General features: G+C 43.4%; 1 protein-coding gene across 3 annotated transcripts in view; it reads right to left on the reverse strand.

The window, feature by feature from the left end:
• The window catches only part of crocc2 (ciliary rootlet coiled-coil, rootletin family member 2), a 49,196-nt gene that overhangs the window by 4,311 nt on the left and 20,216 nt on the right, over positions 1–24,669 (reverse strand). For all 3 annotated transcript variants that reach the window (XM_050055094.1, XM_050055095.1, XM_050055093.1), the window contains exons 7-33: positions 23,687–23,831; positions 23,134–23,240; positions 22,372–22,578; positions 20,957–21,053; positions 20,687–20,776; positions 20,451–20,585; positions 19,451–19,650; positions 18,661–18,843; positions 18,080–18,224; positions 17,836–17,982; positions 17,027–17,257; positions 14,152–14,345; positions 13,517–13,644; positions 13,007–13,176; positions 12,693–12,872; positions 11,790–11,924; positions 11,551–11,694; positions 6,495–6,733; positions 6,221–6,380; positions 5,961–6,128; positions 4,450–4,834; positions 4,238–4,368; positions 3,996–4,116; positions 3,747–3,910; positions 2,939–3,379; positions 2,211–2,360; positions 1,925–2,125 (exon numbers count right to left, since the gene is read on the reverse strand). In XM_050055094.1, coding sequence (XP_049911051.1) covers positions 1,925–2,125; positions 2,211–2,360; positions 2,939–3,379; positions 3,747–3,910; positions 3,996–4,116; positions 4,238–4,368; positions 4,450–4,834; positions 5,961–6,128; positions 6,221–6,380; positions 6,495–6,733; positions 11,551–11,694; positions 11,790–11,924; positions 12,693–12,872; positions 13,007–13,176; positions 13,517–13,644; positions 14,152–14,345; positions 17,027–17,257; positions 17,836–17,982; positions 18,080–18,224; positions 18,661–18,843; positions 19,451–19,650; positions 20,451–20,585; positions 20,687–20,776; positions 20,957–21,053; positions 22,372–22,578; positions 23,134–23,240; positions 23,687–23,831 — 4,798 coding nt within the window. The remainder of the gene's footprint in view (positions 1–1,924; positions 2,126–2,210; positions 2,361–2,938; positions 3,380–3,746; positions 3,911–3,995; positions 4,117–4,237; positions 4,369–4,449; positions 4,835–5,960; positions 6,129–6,220; positions 6,381–6,494; positions 6,734–11,550; positions 11,695–11,789; positions 11,925–12,692; positions 12,873–13,006; positions 13,177–13,516; positions 13,645–14,151; positions 14,346–17,026; positions 17,258–17,835; positions 17,983–18,079; positions 18,225–18,660; positions 18,844–19,450; positions 19,651–20,450; positions 20,586–20,686; positions 20,777–20,956; positions 21,054–22,371; positions 22,579–23,133; positions 23,241–23,686; positions 23,832–24,669) is intronic.

Here is a 24,669-nt window from a genome sequence, read left to right on the forward strand (position 1 = left end):
AATGTGGCAGCGAGGCTTCTGACCGACACTAAACACATATTACTTCAGTCCTGGCTTCTGCAGTACATGTACATGGGCTTCCAGCAGTTTTACAATTGATTTTAAGATGCCTTTAATTACATTTTAAAGCCCTTTGTGGTTTGGCTCCTTCATGTATTATATTTATTATATATTACATTTCAGATCTTTTACCTCATATTCAGCACCAAGACTTTTCAGGTCCCCTGAGGAAAAGCTGGTTAATGTTCTGGGGTCCAACAAAAGGGGGCTCATAACTTTCAGTGGCGGACTCAGGCTTTCTGAGGGGCAGGGGTGAAAAAAAAGAAAGGGCACCAGCTGCATGTGGTGGCACGCCAGCTCGCAGAAAGGTTTCTAACATGAAGGGCAGCCTTTATGACACTGCATCATGTTGTTTCCACTGGAAGAGCACCCGAGACAGCACTTTATCACGTTTTCTCCACTACAGTCGGCACCCTAGAAGGCACTTAATCACATTTTCTCCACTTGAGAGCACCTGAGAGGGCACTTTATCATGTTTCCTTTACTGGAAGAGCACCCTAGGTGATTTTATCACATTTTCTCCACTAGAAGAGCACCCTAGTGTGTACTTCATTACGTTTTCACTACTGTAAGAGCACCCTAGCTGGTGTTTCATCAAGTTTTCTCTGCTGGAAGAGCACCCTAGAGGAAAGTTTTTCCTTTTCTCCACTGGAAGAGCACCTGAGACAGCACTTTATCACGTTTTCTCCACTACAGCCGGCACCCTAGAGGGCACTTAATCACATTTTCTCCACTTGAGGGCACCTGAGAGGGCACTTTATCATGTTTTCTTTACTGGAAGAGCACCCTAGAGGTGATTTTATCACATTTTCTCCACTAGAGGAGCACCCTAGTGTGTACTTAATTACGTTTTCTCTACTATAAGAGCACCCTAGCTGGTGTTTCATCAAATTTTCTCTGCTGGAAGAGCACCCTAGAGGAAAATTTTTTCATTTTCTCCACTGGAAGAGCACCTGAGACAGCACTTTATCACGTTTTCTCCACTACAGTCGGCACCCTAGAGGGCACTTCATCACATTTTTTCCACTTGAGGGCATCTGAGAGGGCAGTTTATCATGTTTTCTCCGCTGAAATAGCACCCTAGTCTGCACTTTATCAAGTTTTCTCCACTAAAAAGAGTACCCTAGAGGCGAATTTATCAATTTTCTCCACTGAAAGAGTACCCTAGAGTGCACTTTATTACATTTTCTCTACTGGAAGTGCACCCTAGAGGACTCTCCATGTTTTCTCTACTGGATGGGCACCCTAGTGGACTCTTCACTACGTTTTATCCACTTGAGGGCATGCAAGACGTCACTTGTTTTCTCCACTAAAAGAACCACTGCTTAAGAGCACCCTTTAGCAGTGGTTCCCAACTGGTCCAGCCATGGGGTCCAGATTTCTTCAAAGTCAAAGCTCTCAACAGTTAAATACATTCAGCGTCATACTTGTGTTTGGCCAATGTCATTGAAATTCACTGTACTTCAAAATAAAGTGTGTTTAAAAACTTGACACACTGCAGTCATTTTTTTCACATTCAGAATGGACTCACATGACCCACCTGTTGGGATCCACTGCTCTAGAGGGTCCTTTATCATGCTTCATCTGACATAGAGGCATCCAAGAGGGCACTTTATCATGTTTTCTCCGTTGGAAGTAGTCTCGCCACCAGACAATCAGAGATCTCCGCCTTCTGCAAAGCGTCTAAAGACTGACTTGTGAGCTAAGCTAAGCTAAGGTAAACTAACCTAACCAGCTGCTGGCAGTAGCTCCATATGTGCCATACACACTTTTCGTCTAACTCTCGGAAATAAAGAGAATAAACTTATTTTGCTTAATGTCAAACAATTCCCTAAAGTATAGTGCAACAGACTGGTGAGCTCACCCTCTCCAGTGTCTTCCTGAGTGCTGACTTGTCTTTACCAAGACGTGTCAGCACCCTCTCCATCTCTGCTCTCTCGCTCTGTAGCTTTTGCAAAGAGCTCTGAAGATCAGTGACTTTGTCCTGGAGTTCCTCCTTCTCTCGTTGCAGCTGCTGAGAGCTCCCCTGTGCTTGCAGTCCAGCTTCCTGCTGCTGTTTCAGGCTCTGGGACACAGTCAATCATCTGTACATCAAAACAGAGCCTCAACCTTTGCACCTTTGTTTGCACTTTAACCTTAGTGTGACTCACCTCCTTCAGTGATCTGTTATGTTTCTCTAGCTCAGAATATTTAAGCTCTAAGTCCTCCTGGGCTCTTTGAATGTTCTGGGTCTGTTCTGTTAGTGTGTGGTTCAGCCTCTTCTTCTCTGAGAGGGCATCTCGTGTTTTATCCAGACGTTCCTATGGGCACATACACGTCGATATACAGTGAACCACTCAGTTTCATCAAAACATGATTTTGCACTCAGGCTGACCCTTTGGTCCTCCCCGTCTTTTATATTCTGTCTCTTTTTACAGTCCTTGACAGATTGTTGAACGCTGCCGGCAAGAGTTGGGACTTTTCTCGCGCTTTTTACTGCAATGACCTGACAGCTTTTGAGCAAATCAGGAGATTTATACCAAGCATGTCATGTTTTTGTTTGCTCAGTATCTTTAAAGTGCAGTCCCAAACTAAGACCGGAAAGCTCTCCTGAGAAGCTCTTGGAGAATTAATGAGCTTGCCTGAGCGTTTTATTGCTCAGTCTTTGAGGTCCTTCAGGAAAACCACAGCGGCAAATGTAAATAAAAATGCTCAGTCTGGAGCTGAGAAGGTTACATTGCTGCACTGTAAATCAAAGCACAGCAGTGGAAGGGTGGCTATTCATCTTATTTTGAAGTTTCAATCAAACATCCTTATGTTGAGAGAGGGGGAAAGCTTACAAATAAAAAATACACAGTGCACATGATTTGTTTTATGTTACAGTAACGTTCTTATGTACCTGCAGCAGCCTTCGGTCCTGCTCACTGGCAGTCAAAGCCCTCTGCAGCTGTGTGATCTGCTCCTGCAGAGCTCCACTGCTGGTCCTGTTGTCACTGAGGGTGTTGGACAATTTGTGGATCTGTTCTCTCAGCTGGCTCTCATGCTGCTCAGCTCGAGCCAGTGACGTGGCCAGCCTCTCCTCACTGACCCTCAGCGCTGCACACCGGTCCTCGCTCTCACTCAGCTTCCTCCGCAGCTCCGTCAGTCTTTCCTGCAGTGCCCCTGCCTCTGCGTCCAGCTCTGCTGCCCTGAGCTGGGCCCTCTGTAGCTCACCTTCGAGGGTGCGTTGGGAGAGCTCCAGGCGGCTCACCCTCGTTTCTGCTGCCTGTAGAGACTCCTTCAGCTTCTGTTGTTCTACATTTGCACGCGACTCTGAGTCCTGCAAAAGCTCCAACTTGTCCTGTAGAGGAATTGGCACAGGAGTTTATCAGCTGTCACTGAAGATGCTGTATGTTGTTTGAGTCAAAGGGGACCCATTATGCTTTTCCTTATTTTCTGTCATATAAATAATGTCCCAATTCCTGTGAGCTAAAACCTCAGGCTTCAGACCGTTCTGAATACTCTGTTTTCAATGTTTTTCTCTACTCTGGAGACAAGATGTGTCAGCTCATGAAAGATTTCTTTATATCGTCATCTGCTTCAGGAATGGTATTGCATTATACACTGCTACAAGTAGTTACATGCTAATATCAGGGAAACACGTAATCTTGGTTGCTGATGTTGTTCATTTCTCCAAAATTTTGGATTTAATTTTGCCTTTCACATACTTGCAGAGCCCTGGATTCAGCCTCAGCAGCTTGCAGACTAGTCCTGCATTGGGCTACCTCCTCTTCAAGGTTTCTCTTCTCCCTCTCTGCACGACGCACTACTTCTTCCTGCAGGGAAAGGGATGTACGCGCCTCATGCAGTCGATCTGCCATCTCTCTTTTCCCTGGAACAACATGTTAGATATGCTGTATGTCTAAACAGAAATAATAAAGGATATTCAGTTAAGTGGGATCCACTGGTTTTCTTACCCTGCTCTGACTGCTTCAAGGACTTCTGTAGTTGTAGCAGATGGGTGGCTGACTTATCCTGGCTGCCTTGGAGCTCTGTAACCTGCTGACTTAGACTGACTGTCTGAGCCTTGGCTTCATCCTGAAGGAGTAAGATGCGTTTATGAGATTAAAAAAGTGCCAACTTTAGGTCAACAATCTCAAACCACTCACAGAGTTTGAGGTTTGAGCCTTTATTCACTTATTAAGAAGCTGAAATATACCCTGTCTCGTTGTGTATCCCTGAGTTCCTGCTGGAATTCCCGCAGGACTGTATGCACTGAGTCCACGTCCGGCTCATCATCTTCACCACGAGACAAGAACAATACAGATCCGTCTGTGTCATTGTCTCCCCCTAACCAAAGAACACACTTATTAATGTATCCTGTCGTAGTGAAAAATGCTACCATCTTATGGTGAAAGTGCATGACCATACCTCTCATTTGGAGGTGGTTTCTCCAGGGAGAGGGAGACCGTCTCCGGGACCCCAGTGTGCCTGAAAGCCTTGCATGGTTGGTACCTACAGTGCGGTGCACAGCTGAACACAACCCTGCCAACTTGAGCTCCAGGTCTCTGCATTTGGTATCACCCAGGCCCAGCTGTTCTTCCAGGGCCCGGACCTTGCTATCAGCGAGACCGACTTGCACGGAGAGTTCCTTGACCTTGATCCCAGCGTCTTCTAGTGCGATCTCCAACTGGGCGGTAGTTTCTCTGTGCCTCTGGTCACACTGCTGCTGATGAGCCTCTCTGTCCTGCAGCATCTTTCGGGTCTGATGCTCTGATGTCTCCAGTTCCATCACACGGCGCTGCAGACCTGAAACCTGCGCAGACCACAGAGTCACAAGATGAACCTAATTTTCTCTATTTTTGGATTCTTTGTTCACTGTGGGGACATGCGAGAAAAACAAAGTCTTCGTCAAGAATTCAGCTTAACAGAGGGTGATTAATTGATATACAAATGGTCATCTGGGGGTTAAAGTATTGCTTAAAGGATGAAATATGGGCAACAGGCTGAACATAGTTCTTACTACAGCAGTGTTTGACAACACTACAGTGTAATTCCTGAGGAAACATGCCCTGAGTGTTATCGAGTGACCAACACTTAACTGTGTAAAGAACAAGGACATGGTTTCTATAAAGGGTTAATGTGCTTAAAGCTGACAAGCTTGTCAAGTTCACTGATAGGGTTTCTAAACTGTATCACAAGAGGTTAAGAGGGACCAGAGTCCTGACTGAGGCATAATTTTAAACAAGAATATACTTTGGAAATGTGACCGTTCTTTATGGCTTCATAGCTTCTCAACCTCAGGGCTCAGATGCGTGATATATAGACAAGGTCACAGGATATTTCAAAGACTGACGTTTAGATATTTGTTGTATTTAGTTTGGAAAAAGATACATTAACCAGACTTCAAATATATCATAATAATGTGGGATCCATTTGGAATGGCCTTCGTGCTTTTGGAAACAAAATGTAAGAGTATGCCATACATTCACTTGACAACACTGCTGCGGTCATGAGAACATGGGGACCCCAAAATGGGGTTATGAGACAGAGGCGGTTAAAAAGAAAATTAATTTTATAAAAAAGAAAGCCTAATTTTTGCCACACTGTTCATTAAAACATAGACTCAAGTTTGATTTTTTAAAATTTCTGATAGTTTTCAATGAAATTTTGTTTCTTTACAGGCATAGTCTGGATTTTTTGAACCACCTCATGCAACCCCACTTTAAAAGATCGTAACTGTCCCGTTAATGAACTGTTCATTTATATTAACAAAATATTTCAAAGAAAACCCATCACTGTTACAGAGGAGTATACAGTGTGTTATCATTCATGTTTTTTGTCCCTGCACGAGTATGGCAGGTATTCTTCAAGTATGTAAGCAAAGGTGGAATGTTTGCTCTAGCATGTTGTTAACAGACTAATTCCCGGAGGCCTTCTACCTCATTCAGCGCTGCATCTCTGCCAGCCTCGCACTCCAGCACTCTCTGCTTAAGAGTGAAAGCCTCATGACGTGCCTCCTCCTCCTTCTGCTCCTCCTGACACACCCGGGCCTGCAGCTCACGCAGCTCCTGTTTCTGGCGGCTGTTCTCGCCTTCAAGGACCTTTACCTGCTCATGTTAACATAGCACACACTGCTTGAAGGTAATCCTTTTATTTAAAATAAATCAGATGGAAGGCAGTTTCCTCAATAATCTTTCACCTGTCTGCGCAGCTCCTGCAGATCTCTGCGTGCCTGCAGGCGAGACTTCTCCAGCTCTCGCATACTGCTCCGTAGAGCGGTTGCCTCTTGGTGCATCGAGCTCCTGCATTCCTCTAAGACGGCTGCCTTCTGCTCCCTCTCCTCCACGGCTCGTCTCAAGCTAGTAAAGATATGTTTGAAGTTAAAAAGATTTCCAAAATATTCATTGCTGCTAGACAAACAAAAAAAACTACTGAATTTACAGGAAATCTGCCATTCCATGTGACAGCCATACCTGCTGTTGTCACTCTCTGCTCTCTTGATAAAACCTCGTAGCTCCTGGTTAGAGGCTTGGATCGCCTCTTTCTCTCTGGTCTCATCACCCAGGAGCCTCCTCAGGTCCAGAGCTTCTTTTCGTTGCTCGTCTCGCTCCTGTGCACACTCCTGGAGCTGTCTGTGGGCCTCGATCAGCTCCCTTTGCCCTTTAATAAGTCCATCCTCTGCCTCCTGCAGCTGCCGACGAAGGCCCTCTAACTTCATGCCCAGATTTATGGAGAAGGAAAGGTGCGATATGTCAATAAGGATAAATAAGGAGGAGATAAACAGCAAACCTCTTATTCATGAGGTCAATAGATAAACTCTCGTTTTTTTCTTGTTCCTGGTTTAAAATGAGCTTTAAACTCCTTTTAAAACTTGCAATATGCACTGAACAAATTTGTGAGCACTCCTCCCTTTCTAAGATAATCCATCCACCTGGTGTGGCATAATAAGATCCAGATTACTACTTGCAAATAGTCTCTGACTAAAAATCCACATTTGCTTTAGATGTGAGAGGGTGTAAGACTTTAATCTTTTCAAAGTCTTTTCTAAAGTATTTTCAAAATCTTCTAGTGTATGGTAGGCATTAGTAAGCACTTCTCCTATTGCAACATAATCTATCCACCTGACAGGTGTGGCATATCAAGATCCTGATTAAACAGCAAGATTATGGCACAGGTGTGTCTTGGGATGGTCACACTCTATACTGTGCAGTTTCATCTCGAAAAAGACATTTATCAGGAACTCCCAAACTCGCATTAAGAAATATGACAAATTAGCAATTCTTTGTGTATCTGTATAAACACATAACTCTGGAAACACAAGGTAAAAGGCGTCATATATCGACAGTATTCGTACAAACTTTTGGATTTTGTTGCAGCCTTCACTGGTTAGCTGCGCTGTTTTAGTGGAAGGAGACCGTGGGAATAAGAGGTGAACTGGTTAGGATTTCTCAATTAGGTGCTGTTTACTGGATCAGATACATGCAGAATTTAACACAGACTCTTGTTCACACCACAACTCCACCAGTTTTGCCTGGGGAGGCTGTGGCTCAGGAGGTAGAGCAGGTCGTCCACCAATCGGAAGATCAGTGGTTCAATCCCTGGCTCCTCCAGTCTGCATGTCAGAGTATCCTTACACAAGAATCTGAAGCTGAAGTTCCTCCCAATGGCTGCGTGTCAGTGTGTTAAGAAACTGTGTAGCAGTGCACAAATGGGTGAACATGACTCATAGTGGTCAAATGACTAGAAAGGTGCTATAAGTGCAGTCCATTTACCATCCCTCCTTTTCTACAGTTCAAGAGAACTGAGACTTGTTCACATTCTTGTGCCTTCCCGGCGTCATACTTCCTGTTTGATGCTGGAGGGAGCACAGCTACTGGTTATTGACAGTGTTCATGTCATTGAACGTGAATTGACTACATACTTATGATAATATTAAACGTTTGATTTTAACAGAACATCAAGATGAAAAAAAAACCCAAGGCCAACGACTTAAGACAGCTCAGGCTGAATTTTAGAACAACCTTACACCTTAAGATCGTGGGAGCGCGCACCAACTGAGGTAAAACTCGAATGACTTAATTCCAACAGTGGGAATTTGTCTGGGAAAGTAAAATTGCTTGAAACGTTGTTTGGTGTAAGACTGGGTTCACATGGATTTCAACAAATTTTTGCGCAAAATTTGAGAGAAATAAGACTTTTTCTGTACATAGCAAAAGTTTTATTTCAACCCATGGAAAAAATAAGCAAAAACAAAAGCCTTTATATTTTTGTTCAGTGTACGGTCAATCACCCAACACACACACGAGTTTTTATATTTTCAAAATTCCTAAAAAACTCAAACACGTGTATGTAATCGTCAACATCGAATGGGAAAAATCCCTCAGCACACTGTAAGACTGATTTTGGATCAGATAATGCATCACAGCTTCATTGTTTGAAAGCTGAATCTCAACATCTCCTATTTTAAGTGCTTCGTGTGCAATCTCAAGACACTGTATGACCCATATTCTGTTTTACGGCAATATGTTGTGTGTAGCCAGAAAAAGAGGGAGGACTGAGCTTATCTGGGCATGGATAAGAGCCAGTTGGGCCTGTAGCCAGGTGCTGTCTCTCCCCATCTCCCCTCTGCGGCTCGCAGTGTAAAGAATCCACAGAGAGCAACATGATGAACAGCAGCCCCCCTTCCCCTGGTGGAGGTGGTGGGGGAGGAGGAGGAGGAGGAGGAGGAGGAGGAGGAGGAGGAGGGAGAGGGAGGATGAGGAGCAGGAGTGTTATGTTCAGAGGCCACACAAGATGGTTCTTTCTCATAAACTCTAATGTGAGAAAAAACAAGCCAGTGCTGATCTGGCCAATTATACTTTATTTTATCTGATTTTTTAGGAGGGGGGGTGGCGGAGGAGAAAGGCAGGAGATGTGAGGGCAGCAGTGTTGTGTTATATGGATGGGAGAGGGGGACCTGGAGTCCCAGTGGAGCCAGCCTCTCGCTGCTGCAAGGGAGAAAATAAACACTCCCCCACCGGCTTATTTACACAAGGGGTTAACTTAAACTTTGATTTCATATTACGGTACCAGGGACCGTATCCTCCTCCCTCTGGTTCTGCCTCTCTCCCCTTGCTTTCTTCCTCTATCGTGCTCACTAGCTCTCTGTCACACACTCTCACTCCTGCTTTGTCACTGTCTGACATGAGAATCCTGAGACGGGATTAGTGAAAATAATCAAACAAGGAAACGAGCAGGAGTTTGCGGCCAAATATGACAGTGGCGCTGAGGCTTGACTTGATATATGGTGGGGAGGGCTGTCCAAACCCCAAAACTCTTCTGCTCTGGCTCCACACAACCTCATTCACTATTCTTTGACAAGAGTAAGGAGACAGAGCGAAGACAGGATGATCCTCATTTTTGCTTTTTCCCTAAAACCATAAAGTCCCCACACAGATAAACAATCTCGTTTTCCTAGGAAACCAGGGTTTTAAATCAAGGCATGGCGAGGCCCTTACAGCTCTGCAGTCACATCTTAATGAGGTGACTGTGAGCTTGTTATTTCACTAAAACGCCCAGCGACCCTGTGGCTGGAATCTTGACCTCAAGCAACCCCAAGAGATGAGATTTACAGCTCTCATTTGGCTTGGGGAGGTATGTCACTGGGCCAAAATTACAGTCTCTAATTGCGCTTTTATGTTTATATCAAGGTCAATGGAACCAAATTTTTCCTGCAGTGGACTTGACAGGAAAAAGAGAGCGAGTGCTGAGAGGGAGTCTTAAGAGCAGACACCACCTCTCCTTGTAGGATTTGGCCCTGCGCACTGTGCACCTGATGGCACCCTGATGCTAGTAAAGCTCTGTGGCATCGGCCAATGTCAACAGCGGCCTATGGTAAATGGCTCTCCCTCACACTGGCACTAATTGGTGCAAACTCTCACTCACGCTAGAAGCAGATCCGTGGTCTCCCATCCTGTGCCAAGCCAAACAAACCTGTAATTTCCTATCCATTTCTGTGATCCTACTGTACAAACCACCTCCACTGACATCCACCCTATATATTCTATGAATTGCTTTATATATACCTGTCCATATAAACATGCTAATAGTCACCTGACCTAACGTTATTCCTGTATGAGTCATCATTGTAACGGACATTATCATAAACTGGTGCCACTGAAAAGACGCCCATGATATTTATGTTCAAAGGGGCTCATTTTCAGGTTCATACTTGTATTTTGGGTTTGTACTAGAACAAGTTTACATATTTTAATGTTCAAAAAACACTTTATCAGCCTCATACTGTCTGTGCTGGAACACCTGTATTCACCCTCTGTCTGAAACGCTCCGTTGTAGCATCTGTCTCTCTAATCTCCCCCTCCCGAAAAAGCCCAGTCTGTTCTGATTGGTCAGCGTTTCCAGTTCTTATATGTCTTGATGTATGTGCATCTCCATTGCAGCCAGGGAATGACTGTAGTGGAGAATAGCGGCACTTTTTACCATGAAAAACCAACAACAGAAGCTTCCAAACACAACTGGACATATTCCAGCAGGAATATTAATTAAAACTAGGGTGAATAAAACAACTTCTGCAACCAAGGTTACATGTTTCCCTGACATTAGCATGTACATGCACTGTAAACGTGCCTTTAGCAGATGACCGTAAAAAGAAATCTGTCACGAACTGAGGTCAACTTTTCATGAAAGTAGAAATTGTCAACTTGTCGCACTCCATTTCCATCTTCACTGTGACACTTGTCCACTCTAACATATTTTCGTGGGGGAGTGGGATTTAATTTTACTTAACCAATTACTAGAGACCAACATATCTGCGTCATTTCATGTCCACACTGATGTATAGCCATGCCAACATACCTGTTTTGCCGGGGGTTTTAGAGTTGCGTGGAGCGAAGTAAAAACAAACTACAATGTTGGGTGATATTGCAAAGACATGTCAATCTAGAACAGTCTTGATAGCAGTGTCTATCTTGTCTATATCTATCTTGTCTTCTTAAAAAAGAAGTTAGTCTTGGCAAAGGCAGTGATTGGCTTATCGAAGCCCCCCATTTTAATTTAACCGTGGAACACTGTTTCATGTCAAGATGCCGGATGAATCGGCCAACTTGAACTTGGTGGAGTGGGCGGATTCAAATGTGGAAACTGTGGAAATGAGTTAGCATTTTTGCAGTTTTGGTTCCCTCGTCTCAAAGTCAGTGGGGTTTTGGTTAGATGCCTAAAATAAGGTCCGTGTTTAACACAAGCTTAAGAGACTTTAATGCTTTGTTCTACGAAATAAAATACATCAGTAATTACCCCACTCGTGAATCTTGAAGCCTTAATGTGTCTCAAAAAAGGAACCAGGGCGATGTTTCTTTGCTCACAGGTCTTACTTTAACATACATTTACTCCAATATTTCACACTTTGGCCATGTTTAACACAAACATCAGACACTGTAACATCATATATATGACGGAAAATAAAGAAAAACATAATTAGTCCCCTTTAAGAGAAAGGCTAAAAAAAATGGTGATGTTTTTAAAGATTCTCACCTCCTGTTGTGCTTCTTCTCTTTGTTGGTTTAACTCTCTGGCTTGCTCAGTTAGACTCTTCTTGGTGTTCTCATGGGAGTTCAAAGACTCCTCAAATTGAGCCCGCAGGTCTTGCAGCTCAGACTGAAGGATAGCCGTTGCATTCTGGAACAGTGAGGTACACATATCTGTGTTAGCTGACTTACATGTAAAAGACATAGAAAGTTGACCAGAGCCAACGTGAGCCAGCCAGATTTTACCTTCTCCTGCTCCTGTTTGTGAATCACCTCCCTCTGCATGCATTCTAGCTCCATGCTTGCTGTGGTCAGGTCCTGCTGCAGGGCTGCTAGCTTCTCCATGAGGGCAGCCTTCTCTGCCTCCTTCTGGGACAAAGCCTGGTGACGACAGACAGCGAGGTCAGGGTCAGTCATAATGTGGCTCACAGACAGTTTGGCCATGGGGACTTGGACATGCAGAAACTATTGTGCTTAGATAACCTTTCACTGAAGGACTGTATTTAAAGGAGGATGACTCAAAAGCTCCCTAGAAGTGAAGCCAAAACGTCTTGATCTCTCCCTGGTGGCTGACTGCAGTATAGGTCTTAAACCCCGCTCCCTTTATGTTAGCAGTTGAGACGTGGGCCATTATAGGTAATTCTGATCACACTGGTGTTTGTTTGTGTTAATTTTTCTATTAATTTTGATTAAAGCTCATTATTTGATGCTATAAAAAGGGCGTTTGACATCATGATTGACAGCTGTGTGTGCCAATCTGTGTGCTTGCGATTGGGCAGATGGATGTATAGGCGGGAATGCTATACCATGGAGATCTCTACCACGCAGACTTTGGCTTCAAATGACGTCACCAGTGTAGGATGTCAATGGCCGTATCCAAGATATTTTTCTTCATTTTTGTAGAGTCGGAGGAAGTGGAGACGTGTTGTGCGCCTTTATGTACAGACTATGGAATGGACCTAGCGTGACCTTGAATGAGGATACTGGCAGCTCACACAGCATTTGATGGACACACTGGCAACTGTGAATACAAAACTTGGAATGTGGTGCTTATGAGACAATTCTTTAACCCTTGGCCTCTCCTACGATACGCCATATTTCAAGGTTCATAAACAATGGTAACAAGCCTATGAAGACCACCTCACACACCTGCTGCTTTTCACTCTCAGCTTGCAGGAGGCTTTGGTTGAAGTCCTGCTGCAGCCTGGCCTGCTCCTCGTGCACCTGCTGCAGCTCCTTGTGGCTGTGCGCACGCTGTTCCTCACACTGTCTCCGCAGCTGCTCCTCCGCCTGCTCCCGCTGAACTGTCAGCTCCGCACACTGTTGCTCCTGTCAACCACCAAACACACACACACACACACACACACACACACACACACACACACACACACACACTGATTAGTTAATAGGTAGCAAAAGCATCTGATTTAAATGTTGTCAAGTCAACAAAAGTTTGACTGAACCTTTTGTCGGCGTTCAGCTTCAAGCTGCTCTCTGTGAACCTGCTCTTTGTTGTTCAGGGTCAGCAGGGCATTCCTCTCCACCTGGGCCAGCTTCTCCTCCAGCTTACTCCGCTCTTGTGCAGCTTGCGCAAGCTGGCGTTCAGCATCCACACGCATCCGAGCAGCATCACCTAAACACATGTATCCGATCTCTATCAAAATCCCACTTGATTACTAGAAGGAGACACTCAGGATCAGCAAGATTTTATTTACAGTTTTATTTATAGGGGATACTCATCCGTGGATTTATGTGGAACATGCTAGCTTAACACGACTTATCTGATCCATGTGTGTTTGTGCGGGGTTGTGGGACCCTGGTCAGCTGAGAAAGCAGCCCCAGTGATCCCGCAGTCCAGCTGCTGCAGAGCTCACAGCTGAAATATGGATCTCTAGTGGGCTGTTGGAAAGGCTTCATGGCCAGGGGGCTTGGCACAGAGGACAGCGGGGTCTCTGAGGGAGGGGGCTACTCACGCGTCAAGGCCTCGTTAGCCAGGAGCAAGCTGCGCCTCTCCCCCTCCGTCCTGGTGCGCTCGGCCTCCAGAGACGAGGCAAGCTCCTGGCTCTCATACAGAGCTGTCTCCAGGGACTCCTTCTCTGCTCTGGAACACAGCGGTGAAGTGGTTTAAGCTCTGAGAAAAAACACCTTTGAACCACGAGGTGTAGGTCATAAAATTCAATGATCCATCATGAGCATAGTTTCCAAATAAAACCATGTTACTTAAAGACTCTTGTTACATGTGACTTGCTGGGTTTCACAAAGTAAAATCTGCTTAAAAAGTCAAAATGACCTTGAATACACATTGGCAGTGAGTCTGACTTAAACAAACACACAGACACACACACATACACACTGGGTTGTTTATGATGAGGAGATTTACTGACTTACATTCATTCCCTACACTCTTAACCGTAACCGATACATGCTTAACCCCAGCTCTGACCCTGACCTCAACCAATGAAGACAGAAACAATTCCACTGTAGCGTGTGCTGAATGCAACTGCAGAAAACAAACTGGGGAAACTGGTTTTAAATCTCAGATTGGTCGCAAACATTTTAGAGGTCAAACCACATGAACAAACACTCATACACACAAACCCACACGGACCTAAGCGCAACCAGCTCCTGCGTGAGACCACAGGCCTTTCGGTCAGCGGAGTTTAGCCTGACATCCAGAGCAGCCCTGTCCTTGGCCAGCTCCTCCCTGTCATGGGTAGCTCTCTTTAGGGCTGTGGTCTGCGTCTCCAGCTCCTTCTTGCACGCACACAGCTCCTCTGACACAGTCTGCATCTGCCTGTTGACCTGGAGACCGACAAACGGAGATTTTTAAAATGCCATCAAATAATCGAATCATACTTTTTCCTTATTGCACACAAAATAAAGACTACACAAAAAATTATTAAATGCATTCACACTTCATATCTGTATTGTCATAGCTGTGAGCAGCAGGAGTATGGTGGGTATTTTGTATCTGTTGTATTAAGAACGAACCACCCAACCTCTGCATGTTATGCAGCCACATTTTCTGTGCTAAAATTGAACTCCAGATACCCCTCACTTTTTGCTGTTATGACGCATAAATTAAACAAACTTAAAGCAATCCATGACAGTGTACAGGAACTGCAGGGCCATAACAAATGCACTGCCTGAAGCAAAACAAAAATGATTAGTGGGGTTATGATTTTTTTCCAGTTACCACTTAAATCATCGTGACACACCACAGGACCTATATGTAGCAAGGAAAGCAGTGAACTGGGAACATGTGCAGTTGATGCGGAACTTTCTGAATCTTATTCAGCATTTATAAAAGATATACTTTGCAGGATTTTCCTAAAAAACGTATAGACTCATACCAAAGTAATCGCTCTCCATCATCACTACTGAACCAACAGAAGTATGTGGCAGTGTATTCGTCTGCAGAGACTCTGCCCTCTGCCTAGTTTCTCAGATTTTCTTTCTTGTTTCACTGTGTTCAGGACGTTCCTGGGCACAGTCTGCAGGTGAGGTTGGGACTTTGTATGAAGGTAGCGACCAGGTGCCACACCGTAAGAAGCAGGCATCCAAGAGGAAGCATCAAAAATTGGGGACAAAATGCTGAAACTGGCATTATCGTCAACAAAAAGTAGCTGACAATTCCTGCACAATATACCTGTAAAGTCTAACAAAAGATTATTGTATGAAAGTACTGAGATTTTCCTGGGATTTATCTTTTGGTAATTCACTGAATTTGGCAGATTATCTAACTAGAAATTGCATTTGAATGCAAACATGATAGATCTGGTGAATGGGCTACATTTATATAGAGCTTTTCAACTTTACCAGACAAAGCGCTTTACAGTTTGCCTCTCATGCACCGATTCGCACCCATACTCAACTGCACAACTGCTGCCATACAAGAGGCTGGCCTTCCTGTCAGGAGCACCCTGGGGTTCAGTGTCTTGCTCAAGGACACTTTAACACTCGGAGATAAAGAGTCAGGGATCAAACAAACAAACTTGTGATTAAAGGACAACCCACTAGAAGGTCCATTATTTCAAGGATGAATCTCAGAACTATGCAAGGTGGCAGCTTTTAAGAGAATATCCTAAAGCCTTATAAATGAGGCAGAGAAATACAATAATAAATTGGGAATGTTTCAGTGTTTTTTACCCGCTACAGGGGAACCAGTGAACACACTTTTTTGTGCATAGGGGATTTATGTTGCAAAGTATCGAGCTCATAAAATACACAGATGTGCTTATATTGATAGTTTTGTTCCAAAATGTAACACACAGAGACAATTTGTCTGCACTGTGGACAGCTCTTGGTGGGATTGTCATGAATGCAGGAGGGTGGATTTGTCGGTGAAGATTCTCAGTCATCCAGGTCATGGTAATCCTGAGTGCTATATCGTAGGCAACTGGACTTGCTTGAGCTTCTCGGCTTTAAACTCTGTGACTCCACACTAGTCCTTTAGAACTGAAGAAGCTTCTTGGATGAGAGGCGAAATGTCTTCAAGAAACTCAAGCAAGTCCAGTTGCCTACAATATAGCATTTAGGAGGGTGGATGTGGCGATGGTGCAACTGAAGGAAACATTTATATGGATACTATTTTGTCACTCATCTTTTATAGACTCTAAGTGGACATTAAAAAGATCTCAAAACTGTATGTCCCTGGTCTGTTACGAACACACTATCACACAATGTCTGGGTCTATAACGGGCGTCTGCAACTTCTAATATTTCACTGTAACTAATTCTTTGAAAAGCAACAATCGCTGCTATTTAACCCAACGAAAATGAACTCACACTGACTAAATATTGGCACATGATGTCTTTCAGCCTCTCCTCAGGTAAATAAATATCAGAGTAGAAGTACAGCAATGTTTAACGATGTGAGTGGCGCCCAATAAGGGGATGAAACACGAGCTCCGTGCAGTGGAGGTCACGGCAGAGCTTATTTTATACACACATGATTTATTTTTACAGATAAGCTGTCTAAAAATGTTTGGACGGAATTTGTCAAATTGTTTAGGTTTGTTATATTCTAGCAGAGATCAACGCGGATATCCCAGTTTCACATTCGGAACAGATAACAAAACAGGAGAGGATTCCTTTCATTCTTCAGGGGACGAGATCTGGATCTGCTGAGGGAAGGATGGGAATACTTTAGGTGTTAATTTATTGGGTTTTTCACTAAACCCCCACTGGATATTATATGTCTATCTATTTATCTTTTCCAGTTCACATTTGTTCATGAAGATCCCTTGCTTGTTATGTCCCAAGTTACTCATAAAACACAGAGAGGGGCTCAAACTGCTCTCCGTATCCCATTAGAAAGAAAAAAAAACAAAACTCTAGCAGATGTGTCCAGTACCTCCGATACATTTTAATGTGACAACGAGCTCCGTGAACCTGCTGAAAGCTATTAATAACATCAACATGGTTCTCCCCCAGGTGGAGGGAGTTGGGGGGATGGAGGCTGGATGGCCGGGGGTCTCTGACCTGGGAGTGCTGCTCCAGGGCCTGAGCGTTCTCTGTCTGCAGCAGGCTCAGCTCTGCTTCCAGCTTCTGGCAAAGATCCTGTAAGTGGCTGTGGGAGCTCTCCAGGGCCTGTTTGTCAGCGAGCAGATTCATCATGTCCTGTTGCACCCGCGCCGTCTCCTCCCTGGCTGCTGCCCGCTCCATTTCAGCTTCCCGTCTACGTTCACCAAGCTCCGTCTTCTCACCTTCTGTCTGGAGGGGAAACTGACATATTTCACTTCTGTCCTGTTCAACTCTGCCTTCCATCAGTGTTACAGGGCAACTGCACCATGTCCACTATTTTTTAATTCAGTAAGTAAGTAAAATTTATTTAATTAAATGTTTATTTAAGTGACCTACTGGTTACATAACGGTGGAGCAGGTCAGAGATGTACACAGGTGCCTGACTATGCACTAAAACCCTCTGAGACATGCAAGACCACCTGCGATCCTCGGGGTTCCCTCCTCACAACAGGATATCAGATTGTAAATTCTAAACATGTTGAATATTTGTGATATGAAATCGGTGTTGACAGGATGGACTTCCAGGCAGATTGTGGGATGTTAAAAACACTCTTAACGTACCTCACACCTCAGGAAAATCTGGCAGGATTATCTTTGGGAGCCATCAAAAAAATTAGGGCTTTGCTGAGTTTTGCATGTTGGTATAGTCACAATGAGTGTTTAATGACGTTGGCGCTGTCTTGTCATTGTCTTGAGTTAGTCAGGAAGAAGGTCTTTGAGAGATATATTCAGTCACAGTATTCATGAACACAATCAACACTACTGACCTGGAGCAGTATACGATTGAGTTCCACCTTGTCTTTAGCTAAGCCTTCGCTCAGGGCAGCCATCTTGGCCAGAGAATCTTTAAGGGCAGCCTCCTGATTCTGCAGTTTGGTGAGGGCTAACTCATGAGCAGCACTCTGAGACTCCATCTGTGGAGCGAGGCATAAATATTAGATAGATTTATACCCTCAGGGAGAATCTAGTAAATCAGATCAGGCTACCTGGTGCAAACAAACAGCAGTCTACCTTGCTGAGCGCCAGAGCGAGGCTGGCCTTATCATCCTCCAACACCTCCTTCTGCAGGGTGACTTGACTCAGAGCCTCCTTCACTGTCACAAGCTCCCTGCGCAGATCTGAGTGCTTCCCTTCAAGCTCCTCCAGACTCCTCTCGCTGGGACACAAAATGCAACACATACATGACTCTCTCACATCGTGTCTTTGTCTAACACACACGCAGATCATTTATATAAACAAAATCCCTTAACAGCAATCTATCTCCACTTTGAAAGAAGGAGAAATGTTGGTGCCAGAGGCCAGAACTCTGAGGGAGTTACTTTTTTGCTGTATCGCATGTCCTGCTCCAATTTTCAGCTAATCAAATTTTTTTTAAAGCAAAAGAAACCCTCAAAAAAAGCTGTCCTCTTCCATGAGCGCAGTAATGCAATGTAAATCATTTACATTTTCATCCAACTGTCATCTGGGTACATTGCCGGCTGGAGAATGACATGTGTTCCTGATCTGAACTGTAAACAAACGGAGCTTGAAAACAATCGCTGGTGACGGGGTGCGTGTTGTGTAACGGTCATTCTCCCTTGCTCGTGCTGTACCCTCTTTGGGCCTCTGTGCGCTGGCGTGCCAGCTGCATCTCCAGATCCTCTCTCTGCTGCCTCAGGAGGTCCCGCTGTCTCTGGAGCTCCAGTGATGAGCCTCGCAGTACCTCCAGCTCGGCACGCTGGGAGTCCACCTCCTGCTGCAGCCCTGACAGCAGCTTCTCCAGGCTGCTCTTCTCACTGTGAGACACAGAGGTACAGAGAGTTTGTTAAGGTCAGCTGTTGCACAATGTGGATCTTCATTATTAGAACACTTCATATTTCTAAAAAAAGAACCATAACAAACACTTCTTGTATAAATATTGCTTTTGGCGAGGTTTCAGTACATTCAAATATGCTCTGATAATGATGGTGAAGATTTTCTACTCAATCGGACATTAAACCAAACTATAACTGTCATCTATTGAGGATGATAAAATGACGTATCAACCAATAAATATATAAATAAATATGTAAATAAATACATACATGAATAAACAAATAAAGTAAATAAACAAAAAATAAATTAATACAGTAAAAAATAAATTCATAGGTAAATAAATAAATGTATAAATAAATACAGGAAAAAGTGAATAGCAATGGCGATAAATAAAAGAATAAATAAATGTATAAATAAATATATGAGTAAGCGAATAAATCCGTGAATAAATTAGAAAAATATATAAATAAATACATAATACAGACCAAAAAAAAAAAATGTTAATAAATAAATAAATGCATACATAAGAGCAGGAATAACTTAATAAATGCATAAATAAATCAATAATTAATAAATGTTTCGGTGTACCTTGAGCTGAGCTCCAGTGAGCAGCGGTATCTGTTGCTGTCTCTGAGGCTTTCCTCCAGAGCCTTTTTAGCCTCCTGACTTTCCCTCCTCACTTCCTGGATCTTCTGCTCCATCTCTCTCCTCTCAGTGTCTCTCTGCTGCAGGTGATCACGCAGTGTTTCCACCTGCTCCAGAGCGGCATCCAGACGCCCACGCAGGTCCTGTGGGATGTACATGGACACATTGTTTGAAGTGTGCAGGTAAAGAAAGTAGAGTGAAATGTTATGACAGTCTCTAAAACAAATAAAACAGTGGTTCTCAACAATTTTGGCATTTCTGAACTTTTAAAGGGACAGTTCACCCCAAAATCTAAAGCACATGTTTCTCCTCTTCCATGTAGTGCCATTTATCAGTCTAGATTGTTTTGGTGTGAGTTGCCACAGAGATACCAGCAGTAGAGATAGAACTAGATTCCACTCAGCTTGTGGTGTTTAAAGCACCAAAAAAATATATTTGAGAAACTCAATAGCAATGTCTTTTTCCAGAATGACCCGCTTACTCAAGATAATCCACAGGCCTTGCTGTAAGCAGTTTCATGTAGGAACTATTTTCTTTGTACCGAACTACACCCACCAACAGTATCACTGCGCAGAAGGAAACGTGCATCTATTCATGGACGAGAGGCTCATACTCGATACAGCGTTAGATGTAAACAATAATGGTGTCCTCCTTGGCTGTGCTGTAATGTTAGCTAGCTTAGTAGTGCTAGGTGAGTTAGTAATAGAAAAAGGCAGACATCTCTTCGGCTGATATCTCCAACACTTTCACCAAAACAATCTAGATTCATAAATAGCACTACAGGTAAAAGGAAAAATGTGTATATTTGATGAAAATAAAGTTTCCTTTAATCATTTTATAACCTCTCAGGTTTCTTTTAGCTTCCTACCTTCAGGTTGGGAGCCACTTGTCTAAAACATGTACAATGACAAAAGAAAAGCAAAGACAGACACTTTAGTTGAACCTGTGTTTGTTTGTGATACTTGGAGAGAGCACTCTGCACAGCTATCAGCGTCGTGTTCCTCAGAGGAGACCGGCCATGAAGGGGTGAAGACGACAAACTTTCAGAGCCACTGCCATCACCGTCGCCACCAACCAACTGGGTAAGGCAGATATAATGACGGAGAATGAGACAAAACATGGATCTTCTGTGTGCTAACATCATGCATGACCTCGGTCAGTGTGTGTTTTTGTTCTGACCTGGTGAACGTGACATAAAACCTTCTGCAGGGCTTGGATCTCTGTGTGGAGGACCTCCATCTCTGCTTTATCCTCTGTTCTCCTCGTCTCCTGAGCAGGAAACCATTAAGGTCAGATAAGCAGCACACATAGAGCAAGCCTGACATTCCCCAGACTGCAGCCCTCTAGACGAGGAAGTCGTGGAGTTTATCAAGCCCGGGGTCCAGACTACAACCCAATTTAACCACCCGTCTATCTACCACCTCCCAGGCATGATTCCCAGGGTCCCACCATCCTGTCCAGACTGATCTGCATGGTGTTGAGGCTGGAATCCTTCCCACTGTTCTGGCTGCGGAGGTGCTTCACCGTGTCAGTCAGCTCCAGGATCCTATACAGATAAATATGCATATAAATATGGGACACACAGACTCACGGTCTCCTGAGACACTGAAGACACATGACTGACATGTACTCCTCCTCAGCCAGACCATCAACGCTATCATATTCTCTGCATAGAATTATAGGATTAACAATGACTTCTGATAAGATCAAAGCCAGCTGAATACAAAGGCACTGACATTTCTGCAGTCCTCTGTCCTCTGCAAAAGACAGAGGTCACTGAGAATAGCTTCTTGGGCAAGATTTTAATGATTAGACACTGCAAAGTTCTGGGGGTCCATATAGGGGATGAAATTTGGCTTGCCTTTCAATCACACATTAGGAAGAATTTAGAAATTTATTGATTCTTTAACAGTTGCACCATAGATTACTTCACGCCCAGGATTTCTATTTCAGTTTATGATACTTTTTTCTTCTTGACAGTCCTAGTCCTCGTCGACTACAATATGGAGGACAAAAAATGGCATGAGTATCAATAAATAAATAAAAAATGCTATGTCATTGCCATTCTTATGCCATGTTTGCAATCTTATAATTTTAATTTATTAAAATGATAATAAAAATGTATTTGCAAAAAAATAAATAAATGTATAAATAAATACAGAAATAAAGAATAAATATGAAAATAAATACAGTAAATAAATAAATGCTAAAAATATTATGGAAATAATTAAATAAATGTATAAATTAAAAAATAAATAAAAGCCTCATTAACATACAGACACAGAAATACAGAAAAGATGTAGGTGTGCAAAAATGTAGAAATAAAATTAAGATATTTGTGTCCTGTTTTAACTAACTTTTTTATTTATTCATGCATTTATCTATTTATTTCCATGTTTTTTTTAACATTTTAATTAATATATCTAATATATCTACTGATTTCACCATTTATTTATATCCATATTAATTATCAATTCATTTATTCCTGTAATTATTTATTTATTAATATGTTTATTTATTTATTTATTTATTTATTTATCACTGAATTTATTTATATGTTTATTGATACTTCAGTCATTTCTCATCCTCCATATGCTAAACCAATTCACAGAATGTAGAATAACATGGCTGTGGGGTTTGTGCTGTCAGTCTGAAGTTTTAAGTTTGGGGGGCTGACTTAAAATGTTGTTAATCACACAGTTATTTTCATTAGTAGTTAATGAGTCCAACATTCATGGTGAAAAATGTATCGGCTTTTGAGAAATAAATTGAGGGATTTCTAAGTTGTTCTAAGTTCTAAGTTCCAAAAGAAAGGAGGGAAATGATACAGTCGACAGGCCCAAAGAATTCGTAGATGACTTCACCTGGAGTTAAGCTCGATTTTCTCTGCATCCCAGCGACCCTGAAGCTGCATGGCCTCTTTGAGCTTGTCCTTCAGCTGTCTCTCCAGTGCTGACATCCCCACACCACTAGAGGTGCTCTCCTGTGTTACTCTGGCCTCTAAGTTCATGCAGGCAACATGCAGCTGCCGGCTGGCAGCGACACACTCCCCGCGCATATCAGACAGTGTCCTGTTGAACAGAATAATGTGCATCAAGATTTACTGACTGTATCATAACATAGGAAAAATCTGAAAGGGTAAGAAAACATGACATGCTGTTTTTGTTCATACAGTTGTGAGCCATTAGTCCGACTAAATAACTGTCTGCTTGTATTTGCAAAGGATATGGCGTTTAAGCTCTGGGATCAGGGCTCACTTTGAAGTGTCTTCAGTTTAAATTACAGTACTGTACAGCTGTCTATGGGCTGAGCAATCATTGTTACAGCAAATGACTCTTCAGTAGTTCTTGTCGTGGTTCAACATGATAGAGGCCATGTCTTATAGAGATCAAGCTTTGCCTTGATGGATGATTTTAACAGTGAAGCGAGACACCTTAAGCCATCTGCCCCCCCAGTGAGGAAACAATGAGCAGGGGGACTGGCGACCCTGTTGACCTGTTCCACTTTGATCCTTGGCTGAGAGAGATGGATTCTGGTTGCAGTCGTGAGTGTGAGACGCAGGAGCGGTGGGGGTTCTTATGGAATCCTGAATCGCTGGAGGGATTCTGGCAGTGCGCCACGCTCACCTGTCAGTGAAAGTCCTTAGCTGGGTGAAAGTACTCCGCAGGGAAGCAGCCTGGCGCCACAGAGCTCTGACACGAGCCTGTTCACGACTCAGCCGGGAGGCGCATGTCTGCAGAGAGAAGCACACAACAAGGGGACGAGAGTGGGTGGTAAGGGTTGCTTACAGCAAATGATGGCACCCTTCATTTTATTGTGATACCAAACAGATGCAATACTGGAACTCCTGGACTCACACTGGCACACATACAAATAATTGGATTTCCCTGAATCAACAGATGTAGCCCATTTACAGCACGAACGCCAGATTGTTTGCACAAAATTTTCCTCCCCCTCAGCACTTGGAATGTTTTCACAGGAAACAACAACTCAAAAATCATAGCAATGAAATGAACAGGGAATGAGAATGAATTGACAAAACTGGCCATGAATGGAATTCCTACCCCATGTGAACTCAACAGGACTTTAATTGCACAATCTCTGTACAGAAAGGGATAAACTTGAGCTTTCCCTGTTGCTTTTCTGACTCAAGCACTTCATTTTTGTGGTTTTTCTCACCTCTTGCTCTCTCCGCAGACGGGTATCACACAAGTCAACGTCTTCGCGAGCTTTCCACAAGCTCTCCGTTAGCCCCTGGTTGACAGTGCCTGCCTGCTCCAGTTGTTCCCGCAGCAGAGAGTTGACTTGGCTGAGGCTTGCACACCTGGATATAACATTATTTATTATAACATAATGACAGTGAGAGACCATTTGGCACTGCTCCCCTGACAAACGAGTCTCGTGACACCCTCCTGTAACACTTCCACAGCCCCCCATTTAAATCGCAGGCATATCACTCTTACATGTAGCGTCTAGATCCACCCTTGCCAACCGGAGGGCGAACATGTGAGACAGTTTTATAACGTCTGTGTCAGCTTAGATGTAATATCAACCAGATCTGCTTGCAGAGTCATTTACAAAAACGTTTACATCATTCTCACACTAAACACACACCCTGTTACAGTAAAGCACGCCACACTGACTGTGTTTACATGCACACTAATATTCCAGTATTGTTCCAAATATGACAAGAATCTGAAATTGATACATGTCATGTAAACAGCATGTTCCAAATCAGACCTTAGTCCAAATGTAGCAATTTCCAGTTAAGACATTTGTGATATGCCGATATTATTCAGGTTTTTAAGCATTATTTGGACATATTTGGAATATGGAATATTGGAATATTTGGGGTTTTTGACGCAGTTTGCGATACACAGGATCTTGCCTGTTTACAGTCAGCTCTGTGTTCTGTATACAAACCAACCAGCCAACAGTTTGCAAGGCTGCAGTAGAGATACATGCCCAGAAGACAAGCCCAAAGTTTTGGTTGTTAGGTGGAACATACCTATTTTTTTAAACATTACAAAAGACTAAGGCATCAGCAGGTTTTCTGATATGCGCAAATATTGCAATGCAACCTTTTCTAGAAGGTGGTTGAAGGAATGAATGAGCGAGGTGAAGTCTGTCACTGGTGGAAGGCTAAACTTAATTTTGAGGGC

Source organism: Epinephelus moara, chromosome 10 (genome assembly GCF_006386435.1).
Source record: "Epinephelus moara isolate mb chromosome 10, YSFRI_EMoa_1.0, whole genome shotgun sequence".
NCBI classification, from domain to species: domain Eukaryota; kingdom Metazoa; phylum Chordata; class Actinopteri; order Perciformes; family Serranidae; genus Epinephelus; species Epinephelus moara.